This window comes from Lasiosphaeria miniovina, assembly GCF_030549165.1.
Source record: "Lasiosphaeria miniovina strain SMH2392-1A chromosome Unknown B0T26scaffold_2, whole genome shotgun sequence".
Taxonomy (NCBI): Eukaryota; Fungi; Ascomycota; class Sordariomycetes; order Sordariales; family Lasiosphaeriaceae; genus Lasiosphaeria; species Lasiosphaeria miniovina.
Window position 1 is genome coordinate 5080658 of NW_026848221.1, and position 22943 is coordinate 5103600.

The following is a 22943-nucleotide window of genomic DNA, read 5'->3' on the forward strand; positions in this document are numbered from 1 at the left end:
TATTAACACATACGCTCGCATCATCTGCCTCGCTCCCTTATGTACCAACAACAACATATTATGCTTGCTCGCTCGCTGGCTCGCTAGCTTGTTTCAAACCCCCATGCGGACGGTAATGGATTTTAGACGTACTTCCGAAGCTGCGTTGAAGGAGAAGAAACAAAGTCAGTAAAAGATTGCACGGGCGAGGATGTAGAGACCAGAAGAAAAAACTCACATCCAAAGTCAAAGTGCGGGAGCTGTTGACGTCCTGGTCGCGGTAGACGCCGACGAGACTCTCGCTGTCCTGGAAGAGGCCAGCCTTGAGGCTGATGACGATGAACTGCATGCCGGGGCCGGCATGCTCGCGGATGTACTTTTTGATCTTGTCTACGTTGGCGTTGTCGAGGGCGGCGTCGACCTCGTCGAGCACGAAGAAGGGGCTGGGCTGGTAGCTGTGGATGGCGAACAGCAGGGCGAGGGCGGCCATGGTCTTCTCGCCGCCCGACAGGTGCTCCATGTCGCGGAAGCGCTTGAGCGGCGGCATGGCGTGGTACTTGATGCCCGACAGGTACGGCGTGTCCGTGTCCTCCTCGATGTCGAGGTAGGCCTGCCCACCGAGCGGGTACGCGTCGGACCGCGTCAGGTCCTTGTACACGTGCGTGATTTGCTCCTGGATGTGCGAGAAGGCCTTGTTGAAGAGCTCGAAGCGCTTCTCCTTAACCTGCACGAACGAGTCGCGCGCCGCCTTGAGCGCTGACCGCGAGTCCTCAAAGTCCTTGTCTGTCGACTCAAGCCGCGACCGCACCGACTCGAGACGCTCAATGGCTCGCATGTTGGGGTTCAGCTTCTCCAGCTCCGCCGCTAATGCCGAGATCTTTTCCTGCAGCTTTTCCTCAACGTCCCCGTCGTCGGCCTGTCCAGATTTGGCCATGTCAGTATCTGTGCAAGAAAATAACATCAGGGGGTGTGAGAAAGGAAAACTCACGTTCTTCAGATCGTCGTCTAGACCATCAAAGTTAATCTCGATGCCATACTTATCCATGACAGCTTCTAGTGCCTCCTCCTCGTCGTGCTCTCCATCAATGTCCATTGCGTCTTGTTCCTTTTGGAGAAGTACGTCCTCGTTCGGGATGTCGTCGAGAGACCCCTCTTGGAGCGGAATTTGTATTTGCTCGAGCTTGCATCTCCGCAGCAAGGCCAGCTTGTCGGTGCCATTCTTCTGGACAGTCGCTTCGAGGTTGCTGGTTTCTTTTAACCTACCCTCGATGTCCTTGTTTTTCTTTTGCAGCTCCTGCTTCGCTTCGGCAACCTTCTTGGACTTCTCTGCGTGTGAGGCTCTGAGTTCTTCCAGGCTCTTCTGGAGGGCTTCAAGCTCGTCCTGGTCTTCTTTCATTGCCTCCTCAATGTCGGACTTTTCTTGCTGGTATGCTTTTACATCCGCATCGTGCCGCCCAAGAGTAGCCTCCAAGGTTTGCAGTCTTTCGCTTGTCGCGCTGTGCTGCGACTTTTCCCAGGAGAGCGTGCTCCCGATTTTTTGTTTTTGCAGGCTGAAGTCCTGGCGTTTCTGGACTGCCTCTTGCTCGAGGGTTCCTTGCTGGGCTTTGTAGTCTCGAACGTTTTCGTATCCGAGCCTCTTGCAGAACCCGGAGAAGATCTTATCCTCGACATCCGAGATCGCTTTCTCGAACTTTTCAACAGTCACACGTACCACCTGCAGCTCGCCGTCCTTGTCCTTGAACCTGGGCTCATACTCATGGAGCTGTCGCTTTTGGTGTTCAAGCTCCTTTTGCTTGCCCTTGAGATTCTTCTCAAAGGCAGCCAACTCGCTCTGCTGGATTCTGAGGCGTTGCTCCAATGCGGAAATGTCATTCTGCAGGGATCCTTCGGCGTTTGCTTGCCGCCCAGCTTGAGGAAGCTTCAAGAGCTCATCCTGGAACTTCTCGGCCATTCGCTGCAGATTCTGGACATCGTGCTCCTCAAATCGCCGCTTACCCCCCCTAGCTTCTGGCAGCCGACCGCCTGTCATTGTTCCGGCTTTGTGTATCACATATCCCTCCACCGTCACTGCCTTGACCAGAATCTTCCTGCCAAAGACTATATCCTTGGCAATGCTGAGGCTATCGCATACAACGGATCCGCCGCATGCATATGCGATGGCGCGCTCGAGTGAGGGGTCGAAGTCGATAGTATCAATGGTGAGCCGTGCGCCGGGGATGCCCTTAACAGCCGAGTTGGACGTGTTGACCTTGATGTTGTCGAGTGGGATAAAGGTCATGGGAGGAAAGCGCTGCTCCTTGAGATACTGGACACAGTCCATGCCGATTTTCTCCGTGTCAACGACGACAGCATCAAACTCGCGCCCGAGCGCTGTGATAACAGCCTCGTCGAATTTCTTCTGCTTGGGCTTGCAAAGCTCGCCAACTCGTCCTCGCACGCCAGGATAGATACGCTTGAGATCGCTGATCATGTTTCTTGTCCTGGTCTCCTTTTCGTTCTGCCGTCGGCCGATATCCGCGTCGTCTAGCTTCTTGGAGACATCTAAGAGCTTCTCTTCAAGCTGGGTCCGATACTCACTCGTCCGGATCCTGTCCGACTGCAGACTATTGAACTCCTTCTTCTTGGCGCTGATCTCACCAGTAATCTGGCGAACTGCATCTTGGCTGGCATCCCGGCGGTCCTTAATCACCTGAACTTCGCTCTGCAGCTTTTCGATAGCCGCCTCGAAGCTCTCGATTTTCCCTTTGAGGCTGTTCACCGTCACCTCGTCGCTCTTCAGCTGGCGGCCGAGGTTGTCCAGCTTCGATCGGCTATCTGATGATTTCTTCATGGCCTCGGCCCGGAGGCTGTTGTACTCCTTTCGGTCTGCGTCGCTGAGTTCTTTGCCCTGCCTCTTCAGCGTCTCAGCCCACTGCTTCTCGAACAGTTGCTGTGCCTTTTCGACGGCAGCGAGATCTTTTTGCAACTTTTGAATGTTGGCAACTTGGTTATCGCGATCTTTCTTCACGTCACCGATTCGTTTGCGGAGCAGTCCCATGTTCTGGGTGCTTTGCGCAATTTTCTCGTCAATGGGAACCAGGCTGTTTTCTCGGTCCTGGATGCTCTTCTCTTTCGCCTTCATGTTCCTCTCGACCTTTCCGACCTCTCGCCCGACGGTAGCCTGCTCTCGGCGGGCACCCTCTAACTTCTTCTCGAAAGCCTCAACATTGCGGCGGAACTCTTTGAGGTTCTCCTGGTGTTCGTGGATCTTGGCGCTGGACTCGTCCATGACTTGCTGGAAGTGGTACAACTTCCACAGAATGTGAGTGATGACGGCTTCGTCTCTCTCCTCGGTCTTCTTCTGGAAGTTTTCGGCCTCCTTCTTCTGGTCCTGATACTGCTTGATTTCCGAGTTTATGCCGCGCCTCCTGTGCAGCTGGAAGTTTTGGTTTTCGGCAGCTTGCTCGACCTCTGCCTGGAGCTTCTCGTACTCGGCCTTGTATTCCAGACTCCCCGAAATCTGTTCGATCAAGCGCGTGAGATCCTGGGGGGATTGGGATGCGATGGCCTCGACATCTCCCTGGAAGACGAGGAAATTGCGCGCCTTGATCAGGATGTTCTCCGTCTCAAGGGCCTCGTTGTATTGCTGCGCCGTGACTACGCGCTCGTTGATGCGGTATTCACTCGAGCCGCTGCTAGTGATGCTCCGCTTCCACTTCTGCTCATCGCCGGCGTCATCCTCGTAGACGGCCATAACCCAGGCTGTCTTGGGATCGTTTCGTGACGCTCTCTGGGATGCATCTTCGTCATCGCCGCCTTGGTGACCATTCACGTAGCCATTTGTGGCTAGTGCCGCAGTGCCGTCCTCCTGTATTTTGGATGTTTTCATAACCCGGCCGCGGTACACCAGGTCTCGGAGGTGGGTAGATCGAAGATGCGATGACTTGATACCCAGGACGAAGGAGATGGCGTCCATCCTAGAAAAAAACGAGCATGTCAACATCAACACCATCGGGCAAGAGCGGGCGCGACTCACGAGTTTGACTTTCCCGAGCCATTGGGGCCGACGATGGAGGTGAAGTAAGAATCACCGAACAACAGAGTGTGGTGTCCCTTGTAGGACTTGAAGTCTGTAGAAGCGTGTCAGATGTTATATTGGTTCGCATACATGCGCGCGCGGTGGTGGCGGCGGTGATACATACTGAAAAGCTCGAGGCGGATGAGCTTCCCCATGGTCGCGGTTTCGGTTGCGGTCGCGATCGCTCTTAGACGCGGAGTCGACGGCAGTTTTGTTGTCGCGCACACAAACTGGGATCGAAGAGTAGATGTACCCGATTAGCCACGAGTTTGCAAGAGTTACGCGACCATCAAGCTGTGTAGACGCGAGCGAATCCGGTAGTCGACGAGGTTCTCGTGCAATTAGGAACTTGACAATCGCGCTGTCCCGCTTCTCAACTCGCGATTGACCCATAAATTTACCTCCATGGCGCTGCAACAGGGGAGCCAGTTTGTGGTGGGGGAGTTTAGCGCATGGGCCAACGCGGTTCGTGGGTAAAGTCTAACAAGAGGAATAGGGTTAGGGTTATATAAGCCGGATTCTTTGCTATCCCGACCTTTCCATTTTCTATAGTAAGGCAAGTGCGGCATACTCCGTACCACTACTGCTCAGGCTCCTCTTGCCTCTCCACAAGCCCATCTTGGTAATTATGTAAGGTAGGTACTTGACATGTCCACCAACCAAAGAATCGCGCAGCGGTCTCTATCTGCCTGGCCGTTCAAAGTGTCACCTGGCTTGATACAAATTCGGCCGACCTTCACACTGAGCCTTGGGGCGTGGCCTTATCATTGGACCAAGGCCAGTTGGTGTCAGTGTTTGAGGTCCAGTAGAATACGACCATCGACACACGCCTGGGTGCTCCAGCCAATGATACGGAAAGTGTGGCGCCACAACGTTTAGGACCTGAGGCATTAACTCTACTAAGCACTGAGCACTGAGCGCTGAGCACACCCACTTCCAGGTTCCTAGTTGCGACCTAGCTTCACAAGCCTGCAAACGACAGTGACACCCGTCATTGCATCACATGAATGGGTCTTCCATCCCGCACCTTTGCCATTACACACCACCACATCCCCAACAATTAATCACAACAGCTTTGACAGCCTGACTGAATGCACAATAGCACCTACTGTCAGCTGGCCATCTCTTTTTTCTTCTTTTTCGTGCTTTGCATTTCCCTTGATAGCTGTGGTCAAATCTGGCATATAGGGAGGAAGGCTGCTGGTTGCCTTTTTGGGGGCTTCCTTGTGTAAGTCAAAGTCGAAAGTGCCCCCCCAACATTTTGCTCCCGTCTTCCACGGTCATTTGCGAACTCTCTCCTTGGCCGCGCCTTTTGATTTTTTGAAAAATCGTTCTTCTTCCCTACTGGAATCTACAATATTTATGCGCACCCATCTTGACTTTGCTCATGAGATTCGCGACGCGTTCAACTGGCAAAGACAGCGGGCTGACTTTTTAGCAAAATCCCCTCGTAGAAATCACCAAATAATACCAGTCCCACCCCGGGAGCCGAAATCGAGATGGCGGAACTAGACACAGACAGCCTTCCAATACCCATCCCGGATCACAAACCCGATAGCCCTTCAACGGACAGCGAGCCGGTTCTGACGCCGGAGGCCAGCGGCACGCCCCCGTTGGGAAACTCGGCGCCCGAACATGCCATCGACCATGCCGTCGACACGCCCACGCTGGGGCCGACGTCGTCCAAGAGCCCGAGGTTGTCGAGGAATCCATCCTTTTCGGGTAGCAGCTCGTACCATGAAGATTGGGACGCATTCCCGCCGCTGGATCGCGTGTCGATGCTCGATCTGCTCGACAACTTTGCTCTTCCCCAGCAGCTAGAGAAGATACAAAAGGGCATTTCCGCCCAGACGGAGAAGGTGCGCAAGTCGCGCGAGGCCCTCAAGAATAGGAGCGTAATGGCCCGCGAGCGCATGGTGGATGAGTGGCGAAGGCGGGTTCCTTCGGCCGAGGAACAGCTTACAATTTACCGGAAACGAATGCGCGTGAGTGTCGAGAAGCTGGGAAGCCGGTGGAACGACACCAAGGCCATTACGCTGCGCGAGAAGATCTCATTCATATGCGGCGTCATGAACATCTTCGTAAGCGGCTACCTGATCGGCGCATACCCCGAGATGTTTCACCTCTGGTACACTGCCCAGGCCCTGTACTTTTTGCCCATCCGCTTCATCACGTACCACCGGCGCGGATACCACTACTTCCTCGCCGATCTGTGCTACTTTGTCAACTTCCTCCTACTACTAAGCTTGTGGATCTTCCCCGGCTCCAAGCGCCTTTTCACCTCCGTCTTCTGCCTGGCCTTTGGCAACAACGCCGTCGCCATCATAATGTGGCGCAACTCGCTCGTCTTCCACAGCTTTGACAAGGTCACCTCTCTCTTCATCCACATCATGCCCTGCGTAACGCTACATTGCATCCTACACCTAATCGATTCGGAAGTTCAGAGGGAGAGGTTCCCCGCCTCCTGGACCGTCAAGACGTCGCCACCAGGTTCTCCCACCGCCTACGCCAACGTGATTTCCATGCTCTCTTGGTCCACCATCCCGTATGCCTTCTGGCAGCTCAGCTATTACTTCTTTATCACGGTGCGCCGGCGCGACAAGATCGCCGCTGGCCGACCCACGTCATTTACCTGGCTTCGCAAATCGTACAGCAAAACCTGGATCGGCAAGGTCGTTCTGTCGCTACCTTCAATGTTGCAGGAACCCGCCTTCATGTTGATCCAGTACCTCTACGCTGTGCTAACGATGCTGCCCTGCCCTCTCTGGTTCTACAGTCGGTGGTCTTCGGCTGGCTTCCTCATGGCCGTCTTCACCTGGTCCGTCTACAACGGTAGCACCTACTACATTGACATTTTTGGCAAGCGCTTTCAGAAGGAGCTTGAGGATATGAAGGCCGAGGTCACCAAATGGCAACACAGCACGGATGGCATGAGCTTGCAGCAAAGCCCAGTACTAGCGCCGCAACCCGGGGCTGAAGGCAGCTCCACCGGAGGAGGCGCCTTTGACGAGACGGCTAGCCTCATCCTCGATGACAACGCTAGCACTGACGGTGGCAGTTCGGTCAACGCCGCCATCACTAGTACAATGCTAAATACCACCGAACAACTGGGCATCACAACGGGCACGGATATGGATGGCGGCGCAAGAGACGTTGCGAGGGAGCGCAAGCGCGGAGAAACCGATACTGCATCGTAGTTATTCATCTGTTTCTGTTTTGGTGTTTTGTGTCCATTATTCATGGATATTACCAATTTTCACCCTTCACCTTCCTCTTGGCTTGGCCGTGGAGCCTTTGCGGCGCCCCTATTGATGGCCGGACGGAAGGGGGTAAATATGGAAACAGCTACCATCTGCACCCTGCGCATTTGTTACACGGGCTGGGAGTTGTACTTGGTTTATTTCTCTCTCGTCTTTCCTATTCTGTCGGGCTTTTGTTGCTGGTATACCCACCCCGAGTTATATTTACCGGTTTCCCTATTTTCCTTTCTCCTGTTTTCCGGTGTCATCAGGCCGGTATGGGCGTAGTTTGCTTTAGAGCCCGGGTCTAGTTTCGGTGGTCGGACTCGTTGGGTGCTTACAGATCAAATACCCTTTGCTCTCTTACTTCTATAGGTATAAACGAGAAATTACGAATACTTATCATTGCGCTACACGACGCTACATAATGTGAAGTGAAGTGAAATCAAGTCAAGTGATAAAGACACCCATGATCCGACACTTGCTTGGCTGAGCTGCGTCATTGACAGCAGGTTATGGTCATCCGGGTGGAGAGGGCTCTAGGTAGGTGGGTCTCCATTGTCCCGTCCGAGTACTCCGTACGTACGGCGTTTTCTAAGAAGGGATATGGCGGGGAAGACCGGGACAAATAACCTACCTCAGGTCTTTTGTGGAGACGACGACGGGAGTTTTTTTGACTTGCGGAGCACAGAACACCGAAGGGAGGCAGGCAATGGAAGTCTTATGGAGACATGATTCCGAGTTTATACCCATAGAGGTCCAGAGAGACTTGAGGTACTTGCCTACCTTTGAGAAATACCACAAAACATGTACCGTAAGAGAACTGCAGAAAGAACCATGTAGATGGATCTCAATGTGCGTTGGCAATAAACAGCTAAGGTAGGTAAGCTAGCAAGCTGCCCATAACGGCAACCGTTGTTGTACAGAAAGCGCCTTCTTTGTAGGGCCAACCCAGATATCGTATCCATGACACTGGAAGCCAGATGCGTATTGCTAGAGAGTAGCAAGTTGGTAAAGCCGCTTCAACAACGTGATCAAACAAAGCCAGAAAGCACCGCTGAAAGCACCTCGTAGTAGTGCCGTCGGGATACATACGCTGTCTCCATAGTGCCCTGCCAAAATTGTATCCCCTCGCAATGCTAATGCTGCATGCCAGGCACCCATTGTGTTCGCAAATAAAATAATAATAGTAATGATGAAGCAGTACCAGCCCCTTCCCCCTTTACACCCCCGCTGGCCCAAAGCAAACCACCCCAAAAAGCCAAAACCAGGCCATGAAACGCCGACCTTCTCCCATGTCGCCGCTGATGCAAAGATGAGGGAGCATTCATATCGTTGCTCCCATGTACAATAAGAGAGGTGGGAAAAAAGTTGAGCAGATGAGGGTATTTTTTTTCGTTAGATTGCGTCGTATGAGTCGTGTTGTTGGTAGTGCCCTGCTTGTTTCGCACGATAAGAAGAGATTTCTACTGTTTGGCGTTGCAGCAAAGACAAAAAACCTCAGGTCTTTTTTGTCGTCGCCTGGGTTGAGATGAGATTGAGCAAACCGAGTCGGACGAAATTGCACACAGAACTTATGCGGCCGGTTTGCAGTCGGGCGTCACAAGTTCTGAAAGGGGTCTGGACCTTTCCTGCCCATCCACCCTCCTCCGCTTTCCTCGCAGACGCGAGAAGCTACTGCAGCCCATCGTCTACCGGATGACTGCCCAGTCCTGAAGGCGTCCACTGCCGCCACCATCGCTATCGTCCCTCACGCCGGGACGCTTGCCGAACACGTTCCAGAAGCGAAGCGTCTCGTCACCTGCTCCAGTCACAACGACTCTTCCATCTGGACTCATGGCGAGGTACAAGACCCGGTACGTGTGGCCCGTCAGACTTGCCACCTGGGTCATGGATGGGTATTTCCATACCACGATCTGGTTCTGGCTGTAGCCGTGCGTCGACACGATCTCATTCGAGTTTTTGGACCAGGCCAGGTTACACACCTGACTTCCCGTGTCGATCTCGTTGACAACCGTTCCGCGAACAGTGTCGTGGAATATGATGCGCCGGTCGGCCGTGCCTCCGCCTGAAGCCAGAAGGCCACGCTGGTGTGGAGACCACGCAATCGCCTTCACTGCTGCCGTGTGATCTGAGAATTTCCAAAGAGGCGTGTCTGAGAGTTTATCCCAGACCATGAGCTTGTTGTCGTTACCACCGCTAGCCAACTGTCCGTCCTCGCAATTCCACTTCAGCCCGCAAACTTCTTGCTTGTGGCCCACCAGTTTTTTCAGCCACTGGTCGGGCGCCCGCACATCGCGGTGATATATTAACCGATCTCGGGATCCAGACGTAAGGATGTGCGTGTTCCACGCGAGCGAGCCTACTCGCATCGTATGGCCGGTCATGGTCCGAAGTCTCCTAGCCTTCTCGGCGTCCCAGATCTGCACCAAACCCTTTCCTGTCCCAATCGCAATGTGAGTACCTTTTTGGATCCATGATACGCTCGTCACTGTGTCGTCCTCCAGTTGACAGAGCTTGTTCACGCGGCTTGTTGCAGCATTCCACAAGTAGACGCTATTCCCAAGACCAACGCCCAAAACATTGGCGCTTCCCCAGTCCACGAGGTTGAGATAAAAGTCGTCGGCCAAATCCGGGGCGTCCAGGACCTTGTACGGTACTTTGCTAACGGCCCGCGGTTGACGTCTTGGACTCAAAAGCATCTGCTGGCTATTGAACCGGACTGGTGATAGACTGTAAACTTCTGAGCGCGTGTCCATATTCGGTCCATGGCGGCTTTGCGGGGTTCTTGACGGGGTCAGATGGCCCCCTATATTGCTGTGCCTCGGGCTCATATAAGAAAAAAGGTTTTTATGGGGCGTGGATGGCGTCAGCGTGGAGGGGAGTGATGGGGCTGCGCCGTTGGGGGGTGTGTGAGACCTCATTCCATCATGGCCGCCATTCGAGGCTCGCCCGTGGTCGGGCGACATGCTGGGTGGCGTAGCCTGAGGTATCGAGTTTTCAAACAGCTCGGCTCTTAACAGAGTAGAGAAGGTCCGATTGGCTTCCTCAGCTGCACGACATGTTAACATACCCTCCTAGGCCGTGTCATGATCTCACTTACTCTTTTGGAAGTGCAGCTCCCCGTGCGGGGTCCTCTTCTTAAGCCTCGACGGCGTCGCGGGGGAGCCATCCTCGTGCAAGAGACTGAAACCAGCTTGCAAGTCCTGGCCTGATCGGGTGGGAATGAAGCTGGAGGCAAATGTAAGCATCTAATGCAGACATACTCAGAATCAGAGCTGCTAGTGCGAAGGTTACTAACCGATCTCCGTTTATTCTCTGGCGTTTTCTGTGCGGGCTCGCGCCAGGCGTGTCCTCGCGCTGCTGACGTCCGAGCTCCCGTCGCAAGGCACTGTCCACTGCATCGGCATCCAAGCCGGCAAATCGGCCGAAATCAGAAGGTCTCGAGCTGATCCGTCCATTCCGTTCTCCTTGCCTCGCTTCTCCGCGCAATCGGTCAGACTGCGGGGGTGGTGTAGATACTCTTGAGGGGCTAGCGACTGTGGGACTATTGGAATCTGGGACAGGCCTTTTCAGGGCGGCAGAGAGGGCGCCGCCGCCAGAGTCGCCGTTCAGGCCCATCGTTCAGGGGCAGAAGCGACGCAGTAATCGGGAATACAAGACGATGTCTCTATAGGTGCGGGGTAAAGGGTAGGTAGGTGCCTAGAGCAACTCCCGCTCGGCTGCGTCGTCGGTTTTGTCGCAGCGAGGGCGAGGGAGCTCTCCGAGTCGTGACACTGAGGCAGCTCGGAGGGCGGGAATGAGAACGCGCAATGTACCAAAGAAGATCCGACGCCGTCGCAGAGAAATGTTTGTCGCCCAGAGGGGCGCACCTCCATCAACGGTTTGGGTTCGATGACGGGGCTCTGGATGGCTGGTTGGCCAAATGAAAACGGCGTGCGGCTCCGGGATGGCGTCAACAACAGTTGAGGTGGCGGGGCGATGGAGCTTAGGTTCCTGTGGGAACTCGGGGGGTGCCAGGGCGATAAGATTCGAGATGCACTTCAATCGCAGACAATCCCGCAGACTCTAGCTCGTCGCCGTTGAAGCAGGCAAACATAGGAAAGTGCCGAACGAGAGAAGCGAAACTCAGATGCGATGTGTTGCAACTCACAGGTCAGGTGTGGTGCGGTCGAGTGGTGGTTGAGGTTAGGAGTCGCGGGAATGGAAGGTCAGTGTCAGTGCAGGTGAGAGAGAGCTGGGGCGCCCTGTGGGACGGGTCGCGGCGACAGTCGCGCTAAAGCCGTTGATTAGCCGATTTCAAACAAGCAAGCAGCGTATGCCCCTGTCCACAGCTACGCACGGTCCACTCACAACACAGCAGAAAGGCAGCTGGCAGACAAGAACGGGAGCCGCCTCTGGAGCAGTTGAAACTCGACGGCGCCTAATACTCTAATACGTATCCAGCTGCCCTTCCCCGGAAATCCAACGCCCACCGTTACCGTTGCCTTCCAGGCCGGCAGCCCGACACCATCAGAGCTAGTTTATTAAATTCGCTGCGCGATTGCACGTTTGCATGCATGGAGATTGCTCGTTTGCACACTGCCTACACATCTACCAAACTCGTTCATATACACCTAGACGCGGTGGACGGGGCGGCCGTCTGTCAATGCGGGGCCTTGCTCCGTTTTACTCTGCGACCCGCTGTCTATCCAGAATGCTGCACGAAGTGATGTTTATTATGAGAGGTTGGATTGGAGGACACGCTCGCGCACGCAAACTGCTCACGACTCACGAGCAAAATGGGTCCTGGGCCCTTTTGCCAAACCAATTCTAGCAGTGTTGTCTGAGCAGCGGCAGCCACAGCGAGTTGAGGTGATCGGTGGCCAGTGCCGTCGAGCCCAACCCCTCTCATAAAACTCGCTTCCTGGGCTGGTGAGGTGAGGTGCCTGGGTGGGGTTGTCTTCTGTTCGCTGTCAGGCTCACAGGCCCAGACTTCAATCAGGCTCAGGCCAGCTCGGGCTGCCAAATGTGGAATACTTGCGTCCATTGATGGTGGAGGTGACATGGCCCCAATTGTAGGGGATTGGGGGGGTGGAGGATTGTCTTCTCCGTAAACAAGGGCGAAACTGTTGGGGGGAACCCTGTTAGTATTTCGCGATGTTTGTTATTGTATTGCACACTGGAAGCTAAAACTGCAAGTCTGACCGCCTGGGGCCAGACGTGGCGGAAGCGTCTCCTTTCCCAGTTCGCTGGATTGGGCTTGTTATTGTTTTGGTCGGCTGCGCTGGTCCCCTTCAACGTCGCGGCTGCGAATCCTCCGACTGGCTGAGTCTCTGAGCGCACCGCGGGCCGAGAGGCAAGGGGCCCACGCACGTCCCCGCAGCCAAGCCTGGGCCCAGCGCTGCGACGTGTTCGGGCAGACATCCGCGCGTGTGGTTCGTGTTTCCTTCATTCCAATCCCGGTGGCACAGTCCGCACTCTCCAATATATGCACGAAGCACAGATAGACGTCCACAAAACAACAACAGGAACCACGAAGACGCACATCTTGTCCAATGACGCGATGCAAATTTCAATTTCCATGCTCTCTCGTCGAGTGGCTTCGGCTCGGCACGGGATGGATGGATCGAATCCCATAGACCTCAACGTGTGGTCCAATCACTAAAGTCCAGTGCAAACGTCCCCTCGCTGCCGATAGCGGAACGAGAAAGACGGGCTTGGCCGTGGAAGCTCATCCCGAGGGTCTAGATGGGTTGCAAGGTCCCCAAAGGCTGGTGTGAGGCTAGTATGGCTTAAAGCTGCCGTCCGTCATAAGTAAGGTAAGGTGTGCTACCAACCTACCTCTGTTATCTTCCCAGTCTCTCTCCAGATCTCAGGTGGCTTAGTGAATATTACACACTACAAAACGGCTGTAGCTGGGTTGCAGCTAGAGTCCATTGAGGAACACCTTAATTGCGTCTCGACCTAAGGTATTTAAGCTTCAGCACAGGGCGCACAAGATCCAATGCAGGTCCACGCGATGGCTTTGCAGGTCCGGATGGGTCTGTTACCTCGAGGCTAGGGCCAGCGTTTTCCGGCCACCCAAGCAAAACCCAGGCAATGTCCGTCTGCGCCTCGAGGTGGGCCTAAAAAGGAAGCCGCAGAGCAGCATGGCAGCAGAGCAGACAGACCGTGACGAGCTCTGTGGAACTCCGGGAACCTGCCTGGGAAGCGGGCACTCGTCGTGACCTCGGTCGGTCCCACGAAGGGGCGTACAAACCCAGCCACCGAAGTGCGGATAGGGATTCACCAGCCGAAGCACTGCACACTGCACCCGCAGTGCTCCATGGGAGGTGAAACCCAAGAATACGGCAATGCTCGAGCTGCGGGTCTCTTCTGGCTGGCGATCTTTCGTAAATGTGGGCTGGCTTAATCTTGACTGCCGGTTGCTCCTTCTGCTGCCCAGCTCAGCCCTACCTGCCTCGTGCCTGCCCTGCCATCTCGAGGATACACACAGTACTACTAGTGGTTCTAGTAGTCTAGGCGCAGGCGGTCACACGCCTGTCCCACAGACTTTGGCCGTCGTCAACTTTGTGACGTCTTAGTCCTCTCATAGACCGCGCGCCCTCCCCCCCCCCCAAAAAAAAGGAAAAAAAAAAAGATTACGCTAGTTGAAAGCTTTCGCCGAATGTCGCTAGGTTCTAGTCCCTAAAGTGTTTAAAACACCTAACCTACGATACTTAGGTGTTTCGCCGGACTGCAGACCAGGGTATGAGAGCCTACTACTGAGATGGACAGACATGATCGCTCGTCAACTCGAAACAAACGGTTGATTCAAGATGTATGTCGACCCAAGTTTCCTTACAGATGTAATGTTAGCCCTCCCTCTATTTGGTTCACGGCATGGCACTACCACTTCCTACCTTAAGAGGTACCTTAGTTAGGTCAGGACTATTGGGACTTGGACTAGGAAAAGAAGAATTAGGCCGGACCCGTCGGCTTGGTTGAACCTAAGGTACGGATACCTTAGCTTGGCCAGTCTCGTCCATATATCTCTTCAGCTGCGGTTTTCCTGGTCCTGTTTCTGCCCATTGCCCAAGATTCGCATCATTGGTCCGTCGATAGGCTATAGACACAGAACGCAGCATCGATATCCCGTTCGTTTCGAGAATTGCGACAGCCACACGAGTGTATTGGTAGGCGCCTGTGGGATCTCTGGTACGTTCGTTTGTTTGACATACCACATCTCTCCCTCTACACGCCAGAGCGGCATGGGCAGCCAACCCGTGCCTGGAGGAGGCAACGCGGTCGAGAAAGTCTCTCCTATCGCCAAAGAATCTCCCAACATACCGCCCCGGAGCTCGTCTAGGCTCGCCCCCGGAATGGTCAATGGGCCAAATATCGGGCCAGATTCATCACCGCTCCCCGAGGTTGCCGGACAGGCCCAGCCAGGTCACAATGAGTCTGCTGTTGCGCCGCGTCCAGAGCTATCGCCATCCGCCCCCTGTCCAATTTCAGTGACTATCGAGAGAGGGTAAGAACGGCACACTCGGTTGCTAACTAGGTAGCGGCTGACCTTTGGCGCCAGGAGTATCTGCTGGGATGACATGCTGCAAAGCCAGGGGTCGGCAAGACCGCAATCTCAGGTTTTCTCTATGGCCCCTTCATCGTCGCCGACAGCCGCCACCACCCTGCCCACGATATCCAGACCCAGTTCTATTGCATCGACCTGCCAGACCAATGCCACCTCTTTGGCCCCGCTTCAAGTAAGGGGGCCAGATATCAAACCGCTCCGCGAAGAGGAAGTCGAGCCTGGTAGCTTTGACCTGATCAACCCCGCGGCATCTGACGATAGCGGCCGGTATTGTATGGAGAAGCGATCGGAGCAGCTCTTCTCGGGCCGTCACCTAGCATTCATGCTTGCCGACCAGAACCTCATGATACGATTCAACGACTTTGTTCAAACTTACCGACCGGCTTCGGCCCCGTTATTGGTTTACTATTTTGACATCCTCAAGGCACTACGGGCTGTCGAGTACTCAAACACCATTGCAAGCAACCTGCCGTCTCTTGGAGATCACGACTTTGCCAAGGACAAGGCTCCATCGACGGTAAACCTTCTCCTCCAGAAAAAGGCCGACCTGGCGTTCGATGCACTCGTTCGAGAAGAACTCCCGGCTTTTATCACCCACACATGGATCCGGACAGCAACTATTTCCATCAAGAAAAGAATCACCGGGTCGCTACCAGCTCACCTCCGAGAAATGTCTGAAGGCTTAGCAGAAGTCTTTTGCTTGACAGACCCGTCCCGTGAAGACAATCCAATTGTTTTCGCTTCAGAAGGTGAGCTTCTCGGGGTCCTGAAAGTTGGAGTATGGCGGCGTATGAAACGAGTGCTAAACCCCTGCGCAGAATTCTACCGAACAACCCAGTATGGCACAAATTACGTGGTAGGTCGGAATTGCCGTTTTCTTCAGGGGCCAAAGACGGACCGCTCCAGCATCCAGCGACTGAGGAGGAATTTGTCGGTTGGCAAAGAGCATTGTGAAACAATTCTCAACTACCGCAGAGACGGCTCTCCCTTCATGAACCTGCTCATGTGCGCCCCTCTTGTCGACAGCCAGGGGGTCATGAGATATATGCTTGGGGCGCAGATCGACGTCTCCGGACTTGTTAAGGATTGTGTCGGCCTCGAGTCTCTACGGCGGCTCGTCAATAGCGAGACTACTTCTAACCAAGTGGCAGAGGACTTCACGGGGAATGAAAACGGGGTCCAGACCAAGAACGACGCGTTCCGGGAGATGAGCGAGCTATTTGACGTCGCCGAGATGGAAACTGTGAGGAGGCATGGCGGCGAAATGCATCGCTTCCGCGAGGGGATACAGCACGACGGCGCCATTTCGAACTGGCAAAAGCCACGATTGGTCATCCAAGAAGAGACTTCAAACACCCCTGATCCGCAAGCCGCCATCGATTTGGCCAACGGACGACTTGCGGGCATCTACGAGCATTACCTCCTTGTGCGGCCGTTTCCTAATCTACGGATCCTCTTCACCTCGCCTTCTCTTCGCGTGCCCGGAATACTTCAGAGTCCGCTGTTCTCTAGGATCGGGGGCTCTGACCATGTCCGAGGTGAGCTTACCAGGGCGTTTGCCGACGGGACTGTCGTCACTGCAAAAGTACGATGGATAAACCGATTCGATGGCGATGGCCGGACGAGATGGCTCCATTGTACACCTCTGCTGGGAAATGACGGTACGATAGGCGTCTGGATGGTTGTAATTGTTGACGACGAAGAGGACATACGAACCAGGCCCAAACGCCGAGCCCCTGCCGTTGACGCAGATATCCGGCCGAAATCCAACAGCACCTATCTCACGAGAAAGCCTACCCTAGATGACCTAATGAGCTTGTCCGACCTTGCCCATTCAGATACCACCCCCGCCGATCCCGCAGGCATTCAGAATCCAGACCAGACTTAACCAGGCCACCGACTAAGAAAATTCGTATAACAAACCTCTGGGGCGCCATATCAGATCTAATACCCTCCACTACCAATCCACTCTCTTCTTTATATTCCTTCCCAGCAGGCTAGTTCAAATTCTGGCGAAATTTGCGGCCTTACACTTTACATACCCACACACTGCCATTCTGATAGCCAAATGTTTCATTCTGCGGGGCTCCGATAGAGATGTTGCTTCTTTCTTGGCCACTTTCGGTTCACAAACTGAGCAGTCACACCTCTCGCGCACCCCGGATGGCACTATCTTCCCTGTGTCTTGGGCACAAACGTTGTACAATAACCACCATAACCACATTAGCCACGTAATACCACGCAGTTCCATAATCTCTCGCCGACCAGTCTGGCACAGACTGTCTGTGCCATCTTAAGGCCCTTGAATATCTCTTGCGCACCGCCGAGGGTCATCGCAGATTGCGTTGATTATCATAGCCTCATGGAAGTGTTTATTTCACTTGCTTGTAGGGCCTCTTTGTCAAAGTCGTCTCCAGCTCGGAGCTCCTGGCATCGTCTCGAGTTTCAGTTGTAATCTTTCGCGGCGCCTATGACCCTGACCTGGAATGCATTCTCTAATGCCCCGAAGAGGAAGACCACAGTCCCTCCGACGTCTCCGTGGAGGCTCCACTGCAAGTATAGTATCAAGGCGGCCTCCATTTCTGGGGGTGTTCAAAGGCTTATGCCTATAGGACCAGACTCGAGAATCCCGCAATGCGAATGCCTCTGAGGCTTTCCCAACTTTTGTCTGGCAAGCCCACCGATCCGACCGTCGATCAATGTACCGACTGCTGCTCAAATACAAACATGTTCCCCAGCGTCCCTCCAATAGTCCGCGTAGCCTTGCGCCATCGAAAGGCTCTCGGGGTTGGAGCAGGCCTTGTTGCTATTCTTGTGCTTCTCTATCACCAAAGTTCTCTACCCGACTCACCACAGCAAGTCTCGGTTGTTCAGGTCGACCCTAAAGGTTTCCCCAGGTTCTCGGAGAACCAAACTGGCGGCGACATCAGCACGCCGCAGCTCTTGCTCAATCCCTCTGCCGTCATCACCCCCGGCTCGCCCCTTTTTTTGCCTGGCAGCCCGAGGCCACTCGGGGCCGCTTACACCAAGGCCGTGGTCATCGCCCGCACCAAGAGCGAAGAGGTGACGTGGGCTAGCACGCCTCTGGATACCGACGGCGGCGGGGGCGCCGTGGTTGAGGACTGGGCCATGTACATGTACACGACGGACGACCTCGGCGCGGCGGGCTTGCACACACCGCTGAACAAGGGCCGCGAGGCCATGGCGTATCTGACGTACATGGTAGACCGGTACGCGGACCTTCCCGACATCAGCGTGTTCATGCACGCGCACCTGTCGTCGTGGCACGACAACATGTTCGCTCTGGATGCGGTGCAGACGCTGCGGCGGCTGAACCTGGACCGCGTCGTGCGCCTCGGCTTCATGAACCTGCGCTGCGGCTGGGACCCGGGCTGCCCGGACCACATCCACCCGCGCAACACCGAGTACGACGCCTTCAAGCCCGAGCAGGCCGTCTTCGCCGCCGCCTGGGCCGGCATCTTCCCCCTCGACGACCTGCCCGACACCCTGTCCCAACCCTGCTGCGCCCAGTTCGCCCTGACCGCCGACCGCATCAGAGCTTGGCCCCAGTCGCGCTACATCGCCCTGCGCGACTGGATCCTGACCACCGAGCTCGACGACTCCATCAGCGGGAGGGTCTTTGAGTATATCTATCAGTGGGTTTTCCTAGAACGGGAATGGCGATTGGAAAGGGAGATCAATTTTGAACACCTGCTAACGTCCAAATTGGAAATGCACTCAGGTGTGTGTCTATCTCTATCACGGAAGAAACCTAAGTTGAAGAAGCTGTTCTTTTGAACAACAGTCTATTCACTAACGTGCGACATGCTTAACAAAAACCAGACATCTGGACCGGCGAGGCAATCCAATGCCCCGAAGAGCACGAGTGCTACTGCGACGGCTACGGCGTGTGTTTCGGCGGCAAAGACCAGTTCGCCGAATTCATGGGCCAGAGAAACCACCTGTTTGCGCTCCGCAAGCAGGTCGACGACTTTGCCAGCGACGAGTCCAACGTCTTCAGCGCCGACGACGTGTCAGCCCTCGTGAACCGGCTCGAGAGCGGCGAGACGCTCGACGAAGAGGAGCTTGCTAAGAAGACCAGGGATTCCATCAGTGAGTTATGCGCAGCTGTGCCTCCAGTGCCGGGACGGCGGGCTGTGAGACGAAGACCAGAGAGTAGCGAAGCAGAAATAGTAACCACCCATTTGTGTTTTAGTTGATAAAGGTGTCGATGATACAGGCCAAAGCGAAGCCGCCGAGGAGGAAGCGCTTAAAGAGAATGCTCCTGCACCAGAAGAGTCGAAACCAGATGATGCCCTCGACACAACACCTACTTCGGAACATGGAAACGGCAACGATGACAGCCGAACCTCCCCTCCAAGTGACGAAAACAAGGATGGAACGAAGAAGATAGAGCAGCCACCTGACAGGAAACAAAACAAAGAGACTCAGACCGGGGAGACTGCAGTCCCACAAGACGGGAGCAACACTGTCGCCACACCGCAGCCCAGCCCTGCTGCACCAGGAGAACCGGCACCAGGCCCGGGCAGCCGGGAGGAGAAAGGAGCCAGCGGCAGCGGCAGCTTGAAGGCGGGCGACAAGGGCGGCGCCAGCGACATTTCCACGACAGAAAGTCACCGGGGATCAGAGGAGACGGAGCAGCAGACAATGCTGCAAGACGAAATGGGGGAGCAAGGCGGCGGCGGCGGCGGCAGCGAGCAACAATTAGCGCCCCCACCGCTTCACGAAACACAACAACAGGAAGCAAGCATAGACGACAACAAAAAAGATGATGGCGGCGACGACGACGAATACGTAGCCGAGACGGTCGCGGCGCTGCTCCGCGTCGTCGACTTGTCGCGGCAGGCGCGGCGCCTCGATGCGCGGCTGACGGAGTGGGAGACGGAGGCCAAACAGGGCGGCGGCGGCGGCGGCGGGGGGAGGAGGGATAAAGAAGGAATGTGATGTGATGTTCGTTTCGTGAAGCACCGTCTAAGCCATTTCATTTTCACGAGTTTGAAGGATATGATTAGATTACTAAGTTGGGCCTACTTTGAGAGTGTTCTTTGTTTTGGCGGGCGAAGGGAGTAAGACAAGAAGTGAGAACGAGGGACTATACCTTGGGGAGATATCATCCAACGTGTTTGGAAAAGCGGGACATCTGTGCCGTCTTCCTTGCCCTCCATATCTATCGATCTGCCTATCGATCTATCTGCCTATCTATCGATCTGCCTATCAACCTATCTGCCTATCGATTTATCTGCCTATCGATCTATCTGCCTACCGATCTATCTGCCCACCCACGACTCCGCTGTGCAGGCGCGGTTACTTATTACAAACGCTGTATTAACCCAAAATAAAGGGGTTCGGGTCCTCTTTATGAACAAAAGCCCGGGCACAACAAACAGCCTTCCATCACTCTATTAGATATCAGTTTGGCTTCGACTCTACTCTGAATTCCTGTCCCCTTATCCCGATATATATACAACTCATGGTTGGTTTCGCACCCGATACTGTTTCCTACGAGCAGGTACTGCACCCAAAGTAAGGCAGGCAGACAGGCAGGCAGGCGCCTAGCGGCGTGCAGCAGGAAGCGTTTCTTCTTTCTTCTTCTTCTTCTCTTCCTTCTATATCAACCAAGCCCACGTTTTTCTCCTCTAGTCCTTGCCTCTCTGGCCCACCTGATTACCTACCTGCCTTGCAAGGGCAAAGCAGAGCTCTGCTCCAAGCCGACTTTCGCAGAACGAACGCCCCCGTCTCCTAGCTCCTCGCCGTGCGTGCGTGCGGTACATACAATGGAAAAAAAACAAGATCTAGCCCGCAGTGCATTGCAAAGCGATTCGTATGTATATGTGTATATGTATATATTCCCCCCCCCCTTGGCAGGTTGCCTGCCTACCAACCGGCCGACCCCCTTCCTCCCAGCCCATTGCCCAACCCCCCATCTCTCAGAACGCAAAAAAAAACCGTAAACAAACGCCGTCTTTTTTAGCCCCCGGCTCAAGTGGCAGGAGAGAGCCTCTAACAAAAGAAAAAAAAAAAAGAGGTATATCATATCATGGTATTGCCCTGCCGCGTATGCAAAGAGACCAAAAAGAAAAAATACAGGAGAAGGGAAACATGTAATACCGGAGGACAAAAGAAAATATGATTTGGGAAGGAAGGGGGGTTTGGGTTTGGGGTTGGTTACGTCGCCGCCTAGGTGCCTCTTTCGTTCCTTCGTTCTTTCTTCTTTAGGACGAGATGGTTGGGGGAAAGGGATGGAAAACGGCCGGCCATTTTTGCTTGTTTTCCTGTCTGTCTACCAACAGCAGATCTCAAGCAGCCCTGTTGCAGACAATAGGACCGAGACATCTAAAGGGGGGTCTAATATTAACATTCACTTTTTTCTTCATTTATTTTTCTGTCATTTCATCTCTTTCGTTTCAGGCGGCCTGCTCGGCGGGCGGCGGCGAGGCTGACGACGGCTCGGCCTGGGCCTGGAGGCGTTTCCTCCAGGCGTCGCAGACCTCCTCGAAGCCGCCGACGACGTCGCCGCAGACGCCGGCGCACTCGCGGCGCTGCAGGCGGTCGCCCCAGTTGCCGCGGGCGATCCAGCGCTCGCCCTCGTCGCGCAGCTCGTCGTCGCGCTTCATCTCGGCCACGAGGTCCCTGGCGCTCTTGAGCCGGCGCGTCGCCGTCGTCGTCGTCTGCCGCGACATGTGCAGCGTGTCCGAGAGGTAGTTGAGCGTCTGCACTAGGTCCACCGTGATGGCGTGCAGCGACGCCAGCGAGTTGAAGGCGCCCGTCGACGGCCGCGGCATGCAGCCCGACAGCGACACCAGCATCGGCAGCAGCTCGTCGACCGTGTCGGCGTCGGGCGGCGCCACCAGCGGCGAGAGCAGCGGGAACGTCAGGTTGTGCAGCTGCCGCGTCTGGTGGCTCATGTGTGTGGTGAGGGCCGAATGCGCCGTTATCAGCCTGCGTGTATGTGTCAGTAAAACAGACAATAGGATTCGGACTTTGCCGAGACGAGCTTGCAACGCGCTTGTCTCTCACCTTGTAGCTCCCCCCTCGACGCCAGACTGCGAGCCAAGGTCCCGGAGGCCGTCCGTGACGCGCTGGAAGACGCCGTCTGTGGACGAGCCGTTGCTCTCCGTGCCCCTCCGCGCCAGCGACTCGACCTCGCCCATCTTCTCGACCAGCTTCGGCGGCATGCCGGGCGACTCCAGATCCGACTCGGACCCGTACTCGCTGCCGTCGTACTCGCTCGGCGCTCGCCGGTGGCCCCTCCCATTTACGGGGGACGGGAGGCCGAGGCTTGCGCGGTTCCTTTGCCCCCTCGCGCCGCCCGGCTGGCTCCCTGTGCTTTCCACGTCCACGCCGCTGTCTCGTATTAATATGCCAGCCTCCTTCTCGTCGTGGCCTTGCTGCTCTAGGCTGTCGTCCAGGTCGAAGCTGATATCTGGAGGCGCGCTGCCTCTGTCGTCCCCGTAGTAGTCGTCATCGTCAACGTCGTCACCTTCTCCGTCGGAAAACGCACCAGCTAGCTCATCTGCCAGGTTTCCTAGACCGTTGCCGCCGCCGCCACCACCACCACCACCGCCGCCGAACCCCCCACTGCTAAAGACGGCCATGTCGAGGGACTCGGGGTTGTTAAAACTGTTTCGCAGCGGCGTCGAGGGGTCGTGGAGGGATGTCTTGGACTGTCTGCGCTCTTGGGGCGAGTATGATGCGGGGGACTGGAACTCGAGCGACGGGTGCGGCGAGTGCCGCGGCGTCTGCGGACCAGGCGCAGACATGGCGTTGGTGGTGCTGTGCTGTGCTGTGCTGTGCTGTGCTGTGCTGTGCTGTGCTGTGCTGTGTTGTGCTGTGTTGTGCTGTGCTGTGCTGTGTTGTTGTTGTGCGCTGCGATGGAGTTGTTTCCTTGCAGAGAGCGCCGAGGCGACTCGACTTACTGGTGGATCTGAATGTCGGTGTTGCAGGTGCCAAGCAAGTACCGCGGTGCTGGGTCTTCGTCCTTCCCCGCAGCGCAGCGCAACGAAACGGGCACACAATGCAATTGTTTGCGTGCTCGATGGATGGGTAGGTTGGAAGTCAAGATGCCCTGGAAGCCAAGATGGCCTGGTTATTT

General features: G+C 55.3%; 5 protein-coding genes across 5 annotated transcripts; 3 read left to right on the forward strand and 2 right to left on the reverse strand.

The window, feature by feature from the left end:
* Window positions 1-5535: 5535 nt before the first annotated feature.
* Window positions 5536-7233, forward strand: B0T26DRAFT_638720 (uncharacterized protein; the record flags this gene model as incomplete). The annotated part of the gene is made up of 1 exon (XM_060437066.1): window positions 5536-7233. The coding sequence occupies one exon, from the start codon at window positions 5536-5538 to the stop codon at window positions 7231-7233; it is 1698 nt and encodes a 565-aa protein (XP_060301107.1).
* Window positions 7234-8667: 1434 nt separating this feature from the next.
* On the reverse strand, window positions 8668-11154 carry B0T26DRAFT_165412 (WD40-repeat-containing domain protein). The gene is made up of 3 exons (XM_060433525.1): window positions 10577-11154; window positions 10379-10506; window positions 8668-10327 (listed from the first exon to the last, which is right to left on the reverse strand). Exons 1-3 carry the CDS (start codon window positions 10894-10896, stop codon window positions 8967-8969), a joined length of 1809 nt encoding a protein of 602 aa, XP_060301108.1. The 5' UTR covers window positions 10897-11154; the 3' UTR covers window positions 8668-8966.
* A 3737-nt stretch (window positions 11155-14891) lies between these two features.
* Window positions 14892-16718, forward strand: B0T26DRAFT_738664 (uncharacterized protein; the record flags this gene model as incomplete). The annotated part of the gene is made up of 2 exons (XM_060443617.1): window positions 14892-15579; window positions 15649-16718. The coding sequence occupies 2 exons, from the start codon at window positions 14892-14894 to the stop codon at window positions 16716-16718; spliced, it is 1758 nt and encodes a 585-aa protein (XP_060301109.1).
* Window positions 16719-17225: 507 nt separating this feature from the next.
* B0T26DRAFT_165583 (uncharacterized protein) lies at window positions 17226-19299 on the forward strand. The gene is made up of 4 exons (XM_060433526.1): window positions 17226-18486; window positions 18561-18572; window positions 18674-18943; window positions 19047-19299. Exons 1-3 carry the CDS (start codon window positions 17465-17467, stop codon window positions 18921-18923), a joined length of 1284 nt encoding a protein of 427 aa, XP_060301110.1. The 5' UTR covers window positions 17226-17464; the 3' UTR covers window positions 18924-18943; window positions 19047-19299.
* Window positions 19300-21255: 1956 nt separating this feature from the next.
* Window positions 21256-22611, reverse strand: B0T26DRAFT_748498 (uncharacterized protein; the record flags this gene model as incomplete). The annotated part of the gene is made up of 2 exons (XM_060444971.1): window positions 21256-21790; window positions 21869-22611. 2 exons carry the CDS (start codon window positions 22609-22611, stop codon window positions 21256-21258), a joined length of 1278 nt encoding a protein of 425 aa, XP_060301111.1.
* Between the last annotated feature and the right edge of the window lie 332 nt (window positions 22612-22943).